Here is a 16131-nt window from a genome sequence, read left to right on the forward strand (position 1 = left end):
TTTAGTCATGCTGGCCATATGCCCCAAAAAGCTGTCTGTGGACAAATGCCGGCTCCCTCGGCCTGAAAGCGAGATGGGTGCTGCAACCCCATAGTCGCCTTTGACTGGACTGAACCGTGCAGGGGTCCTTTACCTTTACCTTTACCCCTTTGGCAGGGCTCAACCCTCAGACATGTGAAGCAATTAAATGAGGGCTTATCCACACTTACCCGCTCTTTCCAGCCGTGGTCTGGGCTTTCCAGGTCTCTGTGTGTTCAACCAGTGCAGACACCAATCCGCAGAAAACTCAAATTGACGTTTGCTCTGATTCAGTTTTAAAGAGCGGGTTTTGGTGGGGAAAGTTCAGGGGAGAGGATGCTCAGACACATAGCATTAAAGTGCAGATCTCTGCCTGGAAATTGCAGGGTGAAAGGTAACAGTAGATAAGCGCTGAGTGCGTGCAGAGTGACTTTCCCTCAGCAGATATTAGCCCCCATACATTTGAAATACCTGTTGGAGATAAGAGACAAAGGATGCCCTTCGCAGCCCAGGCAAATCTGAACTCCGCAATCTCTAAGAAGGCTTGCTGTGAGGTATGGCCTATTGAATGTTGTGAAACAAGGACTGGGCTGCAAGAATTCAACTGAAATTGTCCAGAGAGGTGTGGTAGATGCTTGTTGCTTCTCCAAGTGACATGACTTCAAGCACATACATGTTTTGTGTGCCTCCAGTAAGCACCTTCTGAAGCCCATGTTTTGTTCAAGAGCAATTTGGAAAATCAAAGCTCATCTAAAAATTTCCATTCTGAATTGACAAAGCGCTTCCCCCCTTCCAAGTTATTTGATTCTGCAACACGCCCCCCTGCCCAGCAGTTAATGAAGCAAGTCAAAATGCGGCTATTTTTAGCTGATCCTGGCCCTAAAGTGCCAATCTGTCTCCTTGCAGCTTTTAATGCCATATGTGCAAAATGTTATACAATGGAAGCTTAACTGCCATTTTTGTTGATTCATGAACCAGAAGAGACATCTACTCTTAATGCAGTCATATATCTGTATCTTTTCCTTCAGCTGGGATAAATGCAGCTGCAGAGAGGGAGGGAGGCAGGAAGAAGCATTTTCAATGGGAAAGAAGTACAGGGAGAATAGGGTTCAGGAGCTGTTCATCCATACTCATCTTCCATCTCAGCAGCTGCCCTGTATTGGGGGTTGGGAAAATGAGAAAAGAATCAAATAACTACACATAGTTCTGTGTGCAACTTCTCTTACATCACAGAGGAAAAAGGCAGGCTTGGAGACAAGCAACTTTTGTCACATTGACACAAATAGGAAATGCCTGTATACTCCACGGGACAAGAACTTGGGGTGTTATCCAGGGCTAGTCCTACTTAGAGTAGAGCCATTGAAATTAATGGATATGAGTTTGTGGTGTTTGTTACTTCCAGTGGGCCTATGCAGAGCAGGACTGGCATTGGCTATAACACCCCGTTTTGTGCAAAGTAGTGATAATGTTTATTTTTAAATTTGTGTTGCACAACATGTAGGTGTTTATATACACTTAAAAAAACCACAGCAACCCAAAACTGTCATCTGTCCATATTTATAAGAAGTGTAACTCATCTTCTACTTAAGGCACCTTAGAATGGATTTCAATAATGCACATGGATGTAATCAAACCCACACAATCCAGAAGCTGTGAGTTACCCTGGTGTCAGATGGGGCCAGGGAAACTGGCCGTTAGAGCTGAATGTTCTTTTCGGGTTGGAGAAGCAAACTTTCTCCTTTGGACTGGGCTAGGCTGGCCCTCTAACCTGCTGGGGTGTTCATCCTGGTGTCATAAACTGATAGCTGCTCAGAGGCTTTTTATTTCCATGGAGAAGGCAGAACCCAGAAGGGTCCAGCGAAGGCACCTGATTGATGTCACTAGGCAGGGAGTTGCAAAGTGTGGATGCTGCCACACTAAAATATTGATTTATTGCATTTCTTATGAGTAACATAATTTTTCCATTCTTTGAATGTCTGCCTTTTGACAGAGTTATAGCTTCTTCAGTAGTTTAGATTATTATTTCAATTGCTGTTGCTATATTATCCAGGGGAGAAGAGAAAAAGCAACGAGCCTTATTCTGTGGAGGATGCTAAGAAGCCAAGAGTTGTGGGAGACATTCCTATTGAACTCATCAACGAAGTGATGTCAACCATTACAGATCCAGCTGCAATGCTCGGTCCAGAGGTGAGACATGTAGTTTTCTCCAGTTTGCAAATGTGCCCATCAGCCTCATAAGGTTGGCAACCTCTGAACTAGAAGTTGTCTGTAGGTTTTGTCACGCCTAGCTTCCTTTTATTTCAAGCAATTCATTTGTTCCCTTTCCCAACAGAATATCATAATTCAGTGTGACATGTAATACTGCCTACAGAATAGGAAGCTGCCTTAAACCGAATTAAACCATTGGTCCATACAGCTGAGTGTTTTTCACATGGATTAACAGCAGCTCCCTCCCTGCCATGATGTTCTTCCTGTTATCACAAACTGATACCTTTCCTGCAAATAGCAACTAAGAAATGCTTTAAGTGAAAAAGGCTTCTCTTATAGAATAGGTGGTGTGGAATGGTAAAATCTTTAAGTGTGAATTCTGAATTTCATCAGAGCTCATTTAAAACAAAACAACAACATTGCTAATACAGTGGTACCTTGGTTCCTAAACGGCTTAGTTGTCGAACAAATCGTCTCCCAAATGCCACAAACCCAGAAGTAAGCGTTCCGGTTTGCGAACGTTGTTCAGAAGCCGAACGTCTGACGCGGCTTCTGTGGCTTCCAATTGAGTGCAGGAAGCTCCTGCAGCCAATCAGAAGCCACGCCTTGGTTTTTGAACAGTTTCGGGAGTTGAACAGACTCCCAGAACGGATTAAGTTCGAGAACCAAGGTACCACTTTATGTAGAAAGGGAGCTGATTAGTTCACCTTATCAAGATAAGTCACGGGATCACACCATGTCTCTAATCACATGGAGAAAGATCCAGTGAAATTAGTCCCATTGTAATCAAATTGTGTTGTTTCTCAGTGGAATTTCTAACACACTTAGAAATGTGTTCTATCGAAACAGATGGAACAGATTTCCAGGTGTGCTGTGTGCCTGACTGTGAAAACAAAGTAGCCAAAATTCTCAAATGTATACTGAACCTTTTTTCTTTTTTCTTCTTCCTTTCATAAAGCAGACTAATTTTCTATCTGCACACTCAGCCCGGGATGAAGCAGCGAGGATGGAAGAGCGCAGGGGAGTGATTGAATTTCACGTAGTTGGAAATTCCCTAAATCAAAAGCCAAATAAGAAAATCATGATGTGGCTGGTTGGCTTACAGAATGTATTCTCACATCAGCTACCCAGAATGCCGAAAGAGTATATTACTCGTCTAGTCTTTGATCCGTAAGTTTTTCCTCCCCTCTCCATGGGAAAGGTAGATTGAGAAAGGCAATACTTTATATTGGATAAATTTGGCTTCTGGAAAAAGCATGCTTTCAGATTTTATGTGCTGCATGGATGCAATCTTCAGAGCAGAAAAAGAAAGGTAAAGATGAACAATAAAAGCAGGTCCGCCAGATATGAAAGGCAGTTCACAACATGAAAAAATACAGTTCTCCATTTTTATTTATGATATAATGAAATTTGTAGAAAATGAGCAAAGAAAGCTTGATCTATCAGGTGGCTTCTGCCAACATAAAAAAATGGAAAAAGTCAGTAATAAAATAGACCAATCCCACAAAGCTTGGCTAGACTGAAAAGTAAGGCTTAAGCACCCGTATTTACACTTACTGGCTGTGTAATACAAACCATGGTTTGCTCAATGAACCCATTCGTAGTCCCACAGATGGTTTATTTTCTAGCTGTTCCTGCATTGTGCACTCTGTAGCCTGGTGACTGTTTGTGGGTGGCCAAACAAACTCTGGTTAAACAAGGTTGTTAGATTCAGGCACAGTCCCAAACTATAGCCCAAATAATCCATGGTTCTTAAGCAAATAGCAAACCTTGACTTCACATTATGGTTTGTTGCAAGATAAAGAAACCATTTTGGACTGGATTCAGGCATTCAAACATATCACACTTGAACTAGACAAACCATGGCTAGCATTATGTAAGAACCAGGCCATTGATTCATATAAATTAATATTTGTCTATTTTAGATATTACTCCATTGCAGATTATGGTTCTCTAATATCAGCCAATAAAAATGTCTCCTTAGCTGTTCTTTGAAAGCCTCTTTCCACCTGCTTAATGGCATCTGTATTTCTTTATTATTTTTGGAGTCTAATATCTTCACCAAACTTGGGTTTTCAAAAACCTGCCCCACTGTTAATATATTGTTGTTTCTTGTATGTGCACCTGTGGTTGTTACAATGATAATTTTGTGTTGGGAATTCAAAACTGTTTCTCAGTTTGAAGAAACAAGTAATTCTTCTATAATGTAGAAAACTGGATGATAGGGTGTTCAGATATTTGTTTGGAAGGGGGTTGGAAAACGCGGTAATAACTACTTCAGTGTTATTACCAACTTCAGTAAGAAATGGCCCAATTTCCTGGGCATCTTTACTTTTTAAATAAAGTGAATCAGCAGCTTTGTTTCTCTTTAATGTAACATATTGCTAAGATCTTGTATTTACCGACTGTGCAGAGCATGAAGTTGGCGTCAGGTCTTTGCATCAAATGCTTTTATTATTTATTGCTGCTCTAGCTGTGGATGTGAGATATGCTAGTGCTTATACATCACTCGCTGTGAAACAAGCCTGACATAAAATGTATATAACTCCAGGAAACACAAGACCCTTGCATTGATCAAAGACGGCCGTGTGATTGGCGGCATCTGCTTCCGAATGTTCCCATCTCAAGGATTTACAGAAATAGTTTTCTGCGCTGTGACTTCTAACGAACAAGTCAAGGTAAGGACAAAGTCAGTGGTACGGAAAGGCACAAAATTCACAATTATGCAGGCATAATTGGATTGTGTAGGGGCACATCCCATTTGATTAGCACACAGCCTTTCCCCCTGACTTTGAGCCAACAGAAACAACTGCACATCTGCCCCATAGGCGGCGAGGGCGCTCCCACAGCAGGCTCATGCCAAAAAGTGCCTGGATGCAGAAATAAACGCCAGCTGTAGAAAGGTGGCCAAATTTAAAAACGCCTGGAAATTCAGCTTGTAAAAAGAAGAAAACGTGTTGCGTTTTTGTCTCAACCGTTAGGCTATTCTCCTAAGTGTGGTCTGGCTATCAGCAGAGAGCCAGAACCATGAATCCATGCATCTCTTAAGAGGCATTCAGCTGTGCCTCTTATCACATGAAATGAACCACATAGGAGGAACTCAGAATTCACCTTTTCTGGAATGCCTTTTAGTCATGTAACGAAGTCAATGTCAGTGTAACTGAACTAGTTGCATATTCTTCTGCCCTCGCCTCTGTTCCCCACCTTCCTCTGATGCTTGCTTGCATATATCTTAGATTGTGAGCCTTTTAGGGCAGGAACCGCCAACATCTGTTCTTTGTCCTTCCCCACCAGATGTGGGGAACCTTTGGCCCTCCAGATGTTGCTGGACTTCAGCTTCCATCATCCCCAGCAAGCATGGCCAATGGCCAGGGATGATGGGAATTTTACTTCAGCAACACGTGGAGCTTGCCACAACTACTGTACATGTAAGTAAGTTTCTGTGTCAGTCACTGGTTCCACAGTTCTGCTCTCCTGCCTTTGTCATAGCTCATGATCATTACCCAACCAAGTTAACCCTTTCTTAACCCACGGAAATTATTCTGTTTTCTCCTCAGTCACTGCAGATTACTTAGGTGGTGGGTGGGAGCATTAAGCAGGAAAATAATATGCACCATTAGAATGTTGTTGTTTTTGTTATTGCTGCTCATTTTAGCTGATACATACCCAAAATAAAAAACCCCTTTAAGTAGGACATCTTTTGCAGAAAAAATGTATTCATAGCGGAGAGAGACTTCATGATAATTATAGACTGCAAAACTGGAAAATCCCTGGTTGTAATTTCGACTTTAGCCATGAAATCGCTATTCTGTCAGTCTCAGCCTCCACCAGAAATATGGGGGTAGCTTCTTTTGAAATGATTACTGAAATAATATATGTGATGCACTTTGAACACACAGGAAAAACTTTTAGGATGGATTTCAGTGTAGTGCTGAGGAGATCCTTCCATCAGTTCTGAGAGCAGGGAAGGCCCTATTGAACTAGCGGGAGTCCTTGCACTGGCTTCTGCCAGCAGAACAGGGTAATAATAATAATAATTTATATTATGGTAGTTTATTCCAGGTCTAAATATTCAGTCTGGGGCCCAAAGGCCTTTGTGCAGACTTGGCACACACAGCAGAACATTTAAACTTCCCTTCCCATTGCAGGGCCTGAGAGCTTCTACCCTGAAGCTTCTCGAGAGGCTGGGCTCTGAGGCAGAATTCAGTGTACATGTGAAGTTGCAAAGGGAAAATCAGCAACCCTTCGCCCTGGAAGTAGGAAGCATGTTATGCTGGCGCCCACAAAGCATTCCTGGTGTGCCAATGTTTCTTTGATTGTTGCATTTCGCAGAAAATAAATTGTCCTACTAATTTCTGTGCAGGGATATGGAACTCACCTAATGAATCACCTGAAGGAGTACCACATTAAGCACAATATTCTCAACTTCCTCACATATGCAGATGAATATGCAATTGGCTACTTCAAGAAGCAAGTGAGTAGCCCTGAGACAGTGCTTTTAATCCTGTGCGAGGGACTGAAATTTTAAGAATGGTTTGCAAAGATGGAGAAGTCTTTCAGGTGGACGGTGACCAAATGTTTGAGCGGAAAACAATGTTATTCCTTGAATCTGAAGAGTGGTGCATGTAAACCCATGCTTTGCCTGCTTCCTAAAGCCATTCATGAGCTTTATTGTCTAGTGTAGCTATCATGTGACTCTTCTGCACTCAATAAAGTTTTAGCACCAGTCCCATACACCCAACAGGGTATCTGGGACTGGTAGGGAACAGTCAATTAGTAACCAGTACTAGACACCACTGGGTGGCGATGGAAAATCATCCTAAAGAAGCCACTATTATGCAGATGAAGTGGCGTTTATGTTCTCCTCCTATAGCCAGAGCCATAAATTGGACTTCATTCTCTAAGGAGGTTAAGGTTGTAATCTGCCAGGATTTTTTTTTTTTTTTTGTGGCAGCCACAGAATTATGGGATACACTTCCCTCAGAGACCTGTATGTTTTCACCTGCTTCTCAAAAGACAACTGGGAGGAAGAAATTTGTGTCCCACCAGCTATTAACTGGAGGATTAACAGGAATTAGCTCCAGAATTAACTGGAGATTGTACTGTTGCTATCACATAGTTGCACATTTTGCATTTTTTCCTGTTCCACAGAATTATTTTATTCCTGTGTTCCTAATATTTTGTAAAGTGTCCTGCAAACATTTTTGTTAGGTCCGATTAGAAATATTGTTAATAAGTAGGTTTTCTAAGAAATGGCAGAGAACATTATTAATGGAGCATTCTGTATTTTATTTTTTTTTAAATGATGTTTATTGAGAATTTTAAAGTTAGAAAGAAAAAAGAAAGAAAAGACAAGAGAAGGAAAAAAGAAAGAAAGAAAGAAGTGGATAAACATAACAATTAAACAATACAGATCAATAAAAACCAATGTCAAAAAATAAATAAATAACAGAACACACAATACATCTAAATCAAAAAACAAAAATAAACAAACAATTAAAAAACAAATCTAATATTCCCAAATCCTTAACTTTCATTAACTTATTTCAACGACCTCCTCACACCTCCCTTTTTTGTATTCTAGTTATTAATTATCTCGGCAAATCCTTTCCATCTTTCACAATATTCTGTCATTTAAATTACCTTCATCTATTTTAACCTTATCTTACCTAAAAAACCCTAAAACTTAAAACTTAGGGTTAAAAAAGTTTGGTATATATAAGTTTTCTTATATATTCTTTCATAATTCTTTTTGACATTTCTGCTGAAGCCAAATAATTTCATTCCAACATTTTTCTAATACTCATTAATTTTACAATACTTTTCTAAATAAATTTTGAAACTTTCTTCCAATCTTCATCCATCGTCTCTTCTTCCTGGTCTCGGGTTTTGTCAGTCCTTTCTCGTCTATCTAATCCATCAACCTGGTGCTCTTATGTCCGAAGCTCTTAAATCTTTTCCATGTCCCTTCTGCAGGTCTTCTTCTTGTTTATACCTGCCCTTTACTTTATCTTTTGTTGATCTTTTTCTTATTTTCTTTCCTTTCTCATTGGGGGGTAGGTCTCGGGAGGACTCCTGAGCATTCTGTATTTTGAACGAATTTCCCAAACACACATTTAATTTACCGCACAATCCTGTGTACAGTATATCTACCTGGAAGTATATTCCACTGAATTCAATCCCAGATAATTAATGTATAGGGTTACAGCCTTAGGCCAATGTTGTTAACAAGCAATACCCCATCTCATCCACAATTTGCAGGGCATTTACATTTTTAAAAGGGTATCATGCTTGCTCTTATGCAGTAGAATGATGACCTAATGCCAAACTTCCCTGTTGAAATCATGCTGTTACATTGAAAAAAAATGTGTTGAGTGACCGCTCTCCTTCCTCCAAACAGGGACTGGATATATACTCTAATTCTTCAAAGCATATGTCAAGAATATGCACATGAGAGTAGCAGTTAATGCATTCCATTTCAAAAAATCTAGAGGGCAGCTGAACCAGTGCAGGATTTTTGTCTCTGCCTTTGGGCGCTCAACTTACTCACCTCTCCTTCCTTGTAGAAGTGTCAGTCGTAGGCACCATATCCACATCTACTGAAGTTCCATCAGGGATCTTTCCCCTTTAATTTTATTGCACAGGTTTTTGGAACATCTATATGCCATTTGGGTTTCTTTCATTGTTTCCTTTTTGAGGTCTTCCTGAGGCCCTATGTAGCTTGCAGGGCAACTTTGAAAATCTGAGGTAGATAGTGAACTCAATCTAAAAGGGGCCCTGTGGTATATAGTGTGACTGCAGGCATATGTGTATTTCAGTAGTGTGTAAGTTGGTGAACTATGTATTCATCTGGGTTCATCTGGGCTGCAGAGTTGTGGTTTGAAAGCCCACAAGGCAAAAGGTCACTCTGTGCTTCCACAGGGGTGGGGGGTGGGGACAACGACGGACGAACCTCACAGTGGTTCCAGAAGGCTGCTGGAAAGCAGGTGAAGAAAGCACATTGACAATGGCTCTTCTTTCCCTTAGGGGTTTTCAAAAGACATAAAAGTACCAAAAGCAAAATACGTTGGCTATATAAAGGATTATGAAGGAGCAACTTTAATGGGATGTGAACTAAACCCAAGGATCCCTTACACTGAATTCTCAGTCATCATTAAGAAGCAGAAAGAGGTAAAAAAAAATATGTAAACCAAATGTTTATTTTCTTTTATTATTTTTTAAAACACAAATTACTAGTACCTGCCCCGCAAGTATTTCTTAGAGATAAGGTTTCTTGTACAACTTTGACAGAGGGGCTTGTTCTGAGTAGCTTTGGAAATGGGAAAACATTTCTTTTATTGCAGGCAAAAAAAATTGATGTATGGAACGATATTTGTTAGAAATGGAAAGTAGTGAAGTGTTAATTTGGCAATTTGGTTGACAAATGTGGGTTTTCTTCTCACTGTGTTACAAGCCAGCCTTACTTTATCAGAAGAATATATAAATTGCACCTTCATTCAAGAGATTTTTTTTATCTGCTATACAACATTAAAACAACACAGATCAACTATACAAAAATACAGCAACATTTATTTATTTGTTGAATTATATTCCACCCTGAATTGGCCCCAGTAGCTCAAATTTGATCCTGTTGGGTCACTGTCAGCCCCTGCAGTGCTCTCAGAATGAGACTGATGAAAAGTGAGAAGAATAAAATAATTTAGCCAGGTAAAAAAAATACAGTAATTCAAAAAGCCTGGACAAATAAAAAGGTTTTACTCGAATTTTTGACAAGAACCCCCCCCCCCACTGTTTATAAATATTGTTTTCTATTTAAGGCTCCAATCCTATGCACACTTTCCTGGGAGTAAGCTCGATTGTGCACAATGGGATTTCCTTCTGAGTAAGCATGGATAGGGTTGCTCTGCCTGTTCACAGCATATAATGTAGAACAGGGGTGGCTAACCTTTTTTCAACCAGCGTTTCCTTCTGGGGACCTCTCATGAGAGCCACATAGCAGCGGTCAAAAAAGTTTGTGATGAAAAACCGTCCACTCTACTTTAGCACATATACAAAAATAATGGCAGGAGTGGGATTTGAACCCATGACCCCCAATTGGCAATCTCAGGACAACTCTCCACCCATCCCAGCAACAGAAGCCTATGCCAAGTGCTCCATCTTTCAACAACAGAGCCCCCGTGCTGTTGGTGAGGGAGGGTGAAGGGTTTTTTTGTGGCCCCGCAACCACCAAATTCTCAGGGGTCTTTGAGGCAGGGGCAGAGGTTAGCCATGCCTAGCATAGTGGCTCCATGGACCAGGTAGGCCTACCACCAAAGGCTGACTCGTAGCAATAAAAGAGCAGCTTTTAAAATGAAAAGCGGAACATTCTTACGTAATTTTTAATCTGACAGTGTAACCTGTTTTTAATTTGATGTACAAAAGTCCTCTAATGCCAGTGTCCCGTAGCATGGTCAGAGGTTGAGTGATGGGAGACTACCTGGGAACCACATGCTTGCCACCTTGAGTTCCATGATGGAAGAAAGTTGAGATGTATAAACACACCTAAGTGAAGTCCCTAGTTGTGGTTCATCTTTAGCTGGAGGCGACTGGTTTTGTGCAACAAGTGTGCTTTCAGTAGAGCATGGATAAGCATCACACTGCAGACGGTGATGTGTCTCAACCCTGCTCCTAATGTGTGAGGCCACCTAGATCCATAGAAATCGTAAGCACCTCTCATACCCCTTTACTCATCTATGCCTGTTGGTGCAGTACCTACTTCCTTCACCCCAAAAGTATAATTTCCATGTTACTTTCATTGCAGATTATTAAAAAGTTGATCGAAAGGAAGCAAGCTCAGATTCGGAAAGTTTATCCCGGCCTTTCTTGTTTCAAAGATGGTGTACGGCAGATTCCCATAGAAAGCATCCCCGGAATTAGTATGTACATCAGTTATCATTGGGTTCATTCTTTTTCAGTTTAAACTTGAGAATATTGGGTTTTCTTTTGTTGAAGTGACTTGCTTCTAGTTGTTCATAACAATTCTATACCACTTTTGAAATAATGCATTAAAAGTAGTTGATTATATTTGAATCTGAGGCTCTGTGATGTTATATGCACATGTTGGGTTTATTTTTGTAGCCACAGGCTTTTATGCCGTACTGTACAGCCAGTGCTTTTCTCCATCAGATTTTTTGTGTTCCGCTATCTAGTGCAGGCAATGACTGTTTTATGCTTCTCCAGTATATGCACAATGTGCACATTGTTGCAATGCGGAAGTGGCCAGAAAAGGGGGTGGGCTTATGTGTGCTCTGCCTCTGTCAGGAACCGCTGCGCAAAATGATCATTGCCTCTACAGATTTTCAGTGCAGTCCTAAACCTACTCAGAAGTAGGTCCCACAGAGTGCAGCTCAATTCTGTAAAGAAAATCCACATGGGATTGTTAGCAAGCATCCAGTTACACACGAAGCCTGCTTCTGCAACAGAGCAAGCAGCTCCTGCCCCTTCCTCTACGCTGCAGTCCCCATACGCCCCCCTAAAAACCTTTTTCAGGAGGTTGGGAAGAATTCAAGAAAGGTCTCTAAATAGACACGGGCTACAGCTTGCAGAAAGCAGCAATGGATGCTGTCCTTTGGGATTTGCACCTGAATAAATTAGTGCGATGGGACATACTCCTAAATAACTGAATAGAATTGCAGTTGTTACTCTCCCCACCTTTGAATAGCAGAACCCCATGACATACTCCAAACTGTGTTTGAAAGTCCTCTCAGTTTCAAAAGCGGTTTGCCACATAGCCTGGGGAGGGGGCAGCATTGGGCATGTAGGATTAGATTATTTTTACTAAAGTAGGATGAATAGATAAATTAGTCAGTTTTTTAAAAAAACATTTCTTCATCAGATTTGTATACTGCCCTTCAAAAGATCTCGGGGCGGTCCACAGGATTTTGTGGTTTATCCTACTTAGACATACTTGAACATATAATTGAATATTTGAGTGCTGACTAAAGCAAACTGGGTGGACTTGGAATTACTGTAGCTGTTACTTTTGATTGGTATTTCAGTAAGGATGCAATATAATTCTATGATAGGGCCATACCAACTTTGTAATCTAATGTAATTTATTCTTAAATGCTTCACTTTTGTTTGCTATATAGGAGATACTGGCTGGAAACCAAGCAGTAAAGAAAAAGGGTAAGCGTTGTTTTTGACAATGAAGAAAGCCTGTGAAGCATTGATATGTGTTGCACAATTGCTAAGTAACTAAAGTACATTTTTAATTTGTGGCCGATTGCTTTTTATTAATTAAAGAGCATTACGCAACTGAACAAATCATACATTTTAATCTTGTCTACTTTTCTTTTTTTTCAAGTAAAGAACCCAAAGATCCAGATCAACTTTACAGCACACTAAAAAACATTCTGCAGCAGGTCAAGGTGAGCATTCATTTTCTGTAAATATTTTGAAAACCTTTTCCGCTATGGAGCGTTGTTACATGAGTGTATTTTCTCCCATCTACCAGAGCCATCAAAGCGCTTGGCCATTCATGGAACCAGTGAAGAGAACAGAAGCTCCTGGATATTATGAAGTTATAAGGTTCCCCATGGGTAAGGCCATCAACTTTTTAAAAAGTAGAGCATTCAATGAACCAGAAGCAAATTGAGTATATAGGCTTTGCTCCCAGAAACCAAGAGTAAGAGAGGGGGGAAGTTTATTTATACTGCTCCATGAAATCTTGCACAAACGCCTGTAGTTTCTTGCAGTGCACTGCAACAGTGCAGCAGTTCTTGCATTTATGGTACAAAAGGAAGCTGCCATATACTGAGTCAGAACATTTGTCTCTCTAGTTCAGTATTATCTTCACCTACTGGCAGTGGCTCTCCAGGATTTTAAACAGGGATATTCCCACCTCTACCTGCAGATACCAGGGATCAAACCTTTCCCTTAAGATAAAGACTACCCTAGTCCTTCTGTGTAAGTGGAAATTACTTGTAGTAACAGAACTTTGGATAGTAGAAAAGTGTTTTCTGTATAGCTTACAGTGACACCTTTGCCCTACCCTCCAAATAATTACAAGTTTTCACTACTGAGATTTTCATCGACCCAGATGATTTAATTTCAGGGGATGGGAGCTGCAGGTCTGGCTGGTGGGGGGGCACTTACCATGATGGTGTGTTTTTTTATATACTTTTCAAACTGTAGCCCATAGTGGCAGTCATATCACAACTCTGGCCACTGTGTCCCCCCATTTCTCATAATTCATATTTGCTGGAATGATTCCAACTGTAGTCTGGTCATCACCATAGGCCAAGGTTTAAAATAAAAATGGGGGAAAGAGCTCTCACCACCAGCCTATTTTCAGCGTGTACATTTTAAAATAGGAATTAGGAGGTCTGTAAGGGCACTTTTGAAACAGGACCTTTTCACTAAAGAAGCACAGGGTGGGGAGGATGACAATAGTAAAAAAAATCAAGTCCAGGATATATTAATATTGTTGGAACAAGACTTGATTTTTGTTTTTATACAGATCTGAAAACAATGAGTGAGCGACTGAAGAACAGGTACTACGTGTCCAAGAAGTTATTCATGGCAGATCTGCAGCGAGTCTTTACTAACTGCAGAGAGTACAACCCTCCTGAAAGTGAATACTACAAGTGTGCCAATATATTGGAGAAATTCTTCTACACAAAAATTAAAGAAGCTGGGTTAATTGACAAGTAATCAGTCCTTCTCTCATGCAATCAAGATGCCTAATTTAAGAGCAGAATATGCAGTTGATCTTTGACTAGAATTGAAATTTATGTTTTAAAAAAACATTTTATTTACTAGCACTTTTAAAACATGTAATATAGAAGAGTTTATTTTATTAAAGTCTTTTTAAATGTACACTTGCATGCCCTTTTGCAGTGTATTCAATAATACATTTTTATTAGAAGTATTGCACAAACTGTTTGGGGATTTGAAAAGGGAAATTTTTCCAAGCAGTGAATGTTTAAGCTTAATGTAATGCAGTATCAAATTGTAAAATAGCTTTTTATTTTTTACAAAAGATGCTAATGAAGGGGGAAATGAGTTTTATATATATTTTAATGAAACACTCAACTAAGAAGGTGCTATGAAAGAAAGAGAAATCCTCTAAGATACAAAAACCCCAGTAGGTTCAAACTTCCTCTGTGAATTTGATTCTTTAATATTAGAGTTTGCAAAGAAAATCTAAATATGTAGCATCATCTGACTTTGACTGTGTTAGGTCACTTCCAAAAAAATCTGTGGTAGTCACAAACCACTTTTTAAAACTTTTGTAGTGCCAGCAAAAGCTTAATTCAGATAAACGATAACCATTTCTACCTTTATGCCCTAATCCAGCAAATGCTTTGTCTGCATAAGTTTTTACATACCTTTATCCCTGAAAAGCCATTCTTCCCTTAAAGTCACACTTGGTCCTGCAGTACTTGGGTGAAAAGAGATAGTCTTGATTTTCACACACATAGGCTAACACTAGATTTCACCAGGTGCACTGGCAGAGGAAATGCACCGCCCCTGGTGGTGCAATCCCAGTGGGGTGCCACCCTGGCTGCCTGCGCCCTGTGCGCAGCACACCCTGCCCCCCCCCCCCCCCCCCGGTGCCAGAGCATGAAGATCCACCACTGACCAGATGTGACTGACATACATATGAAACCAAAGCACATGCAGATTTACATGTGCATTTGACAAGCCCATATGATCTTCCTTTACTATACTTACCCAATGGGAATGTCTCCTCTCTAGCTGCTACCACAAATTATTTAATTCTTGTATTCAACACTTTCTAGATCAATACTGTTGATACTTTCAAAGGTTTCATGAACGTCCCCATAAAAGTAGTTTTGAGCACACCCACCTCTCCCAGTGTTTATAGGGATTCTTTTGGTTACATTAAACTGATTTTCAACCGAAGTATTGCTAGAACATTATTGATCATTACTTCTGTATTTTACCTACTCATTACATTAAATATTGGAGTTACACTTTCATTCATGTAGGTGAGGGAAGGAAATATTCACTTGCCATTCAGTTGTTTGAATGTGAGCAGGCAGCAATTCTGCAACACCCAAGAAAGTAAATTTATTCATTTTATTTCTTTCTCCTAATTTATACAAAGGCATTCAAGAACTAGTTTCATTGTTTTTATATGCGCTGAAATATTTCACTAGCAAAACTGATGTAAAAAAATTGCCAAACAGAATTACAAGAGAAATTTATTTTCAAAATGGCTATGGTAGTGTTTATTCTAAGACTAGATTACCCTTGCTACGTAATGGTACAAAATTAAGTCAAAATGGTAACATATAAATGCCTTAGTGCTTTATATAAAAATCAATTTATTTGGCTTTGTATTTAAGGTACAATGATGCAGCTGTGTGTTAGAGTATTTAAGCAGTAATTTTCAATTATTTTGTAAACTGGGCCAACAAAATCACCTCTTAAGCTTGATATCCTGTGAAAGTGTTATTTTCAAAGATTCTTATTGTCTTGAAATTAGAGTCTCTTCTATATTGAGAACATTTGGTTTCTAATTTAAAGATTATTTTCATAGATATTGTGCAATAAAGCTATATAGTACGATGTGTTTTAAAAATGCTTTAAGTGAAATTCTACATTTGTAAAATTATTTATTGTTCTGGTATAAAATGGTTTTAAATTATATGTATAAAATTAATCTTGTGTGCTATTTCGTACTTTGCATATAAAAAACCTCTGAAATATTTAACTTGTGTGAATAGACTTTCTGACAATTGTACCATCACTTTCAGATGGTAAGAACCAAACACTATGCTATTCCATGTAGTTACTCCGTTTTCCTGTGGACCCATTGAGGGTCCCCCCCCCCCACCCCAAGAATAGATCTGAATTGAAAAGAGTGCAACTATTACCAAAAGAAACTATCTTCAT

General features: G+C 39.7%; 1 protein-coding gene across 3 annotated transcripts in view; it reads left to right on the plus strand.

Moving 5' to 3' along the window:
* KAT2B (lysine acetyltransferase 2B) overlaps nt 1–15949 on the plus strand; it is a 42263-nt gene extending 26314 nt beyond the window's left edge. The window contains exons 9-18 of one of the 3 annotated variants that reach the window (XM_080974671.1): nt 2069–2205; nt 3185–3396; nt 4778–4904; nt 6590–6700; nt 9253–9396; nt 11027–11141; nt 12357–12393; nt 12572–12635; nt 12722–12806; nt 13727–15949. In XM_080974671.1, coding sequence (XP_080830797.1) covers nt 2069–2205; nt 3185–3396; nt 4778–4904; nt 6590–6700; nt 9253–9396; nt 11027–11141; nt 12357–12393; nt 12572–12635; nt 12722–12806; nt 13727–13920 — 1226 coding nt within the window. In that variant the 3' untranslated portion in view covers nt 13921–15949. The remainder of the gene's footprint in view (nt 1–2068; nt 2206–3184; nt 3397–4777; nt 4905–6589; nt 6701–9252; nt 9397–11026; nt 11142–12356; nt 12394–12571; nt 12636–12721; nt 12807–13726) is intronic. The other 2 variants (XM_080974672.1, XM_080974673.1) reach the window with 2 other exon arrangements.
* Nucleotides 15950–16131: the final 182 nt, after the last annotated feature.

The sequence above is a fragment of the Podarcis pityusensis genome, assembly GCF_964106645.2.
Source record: "Podarcis pityusensis genome assembly, chromosome: 12".
Classification (NCBI taxonomy): Eukaryota; Metazoa; Chordata; class Lepidosauria; order Squamata; family Lacertidae; genus Podarcis; species Podarcis pityusensis.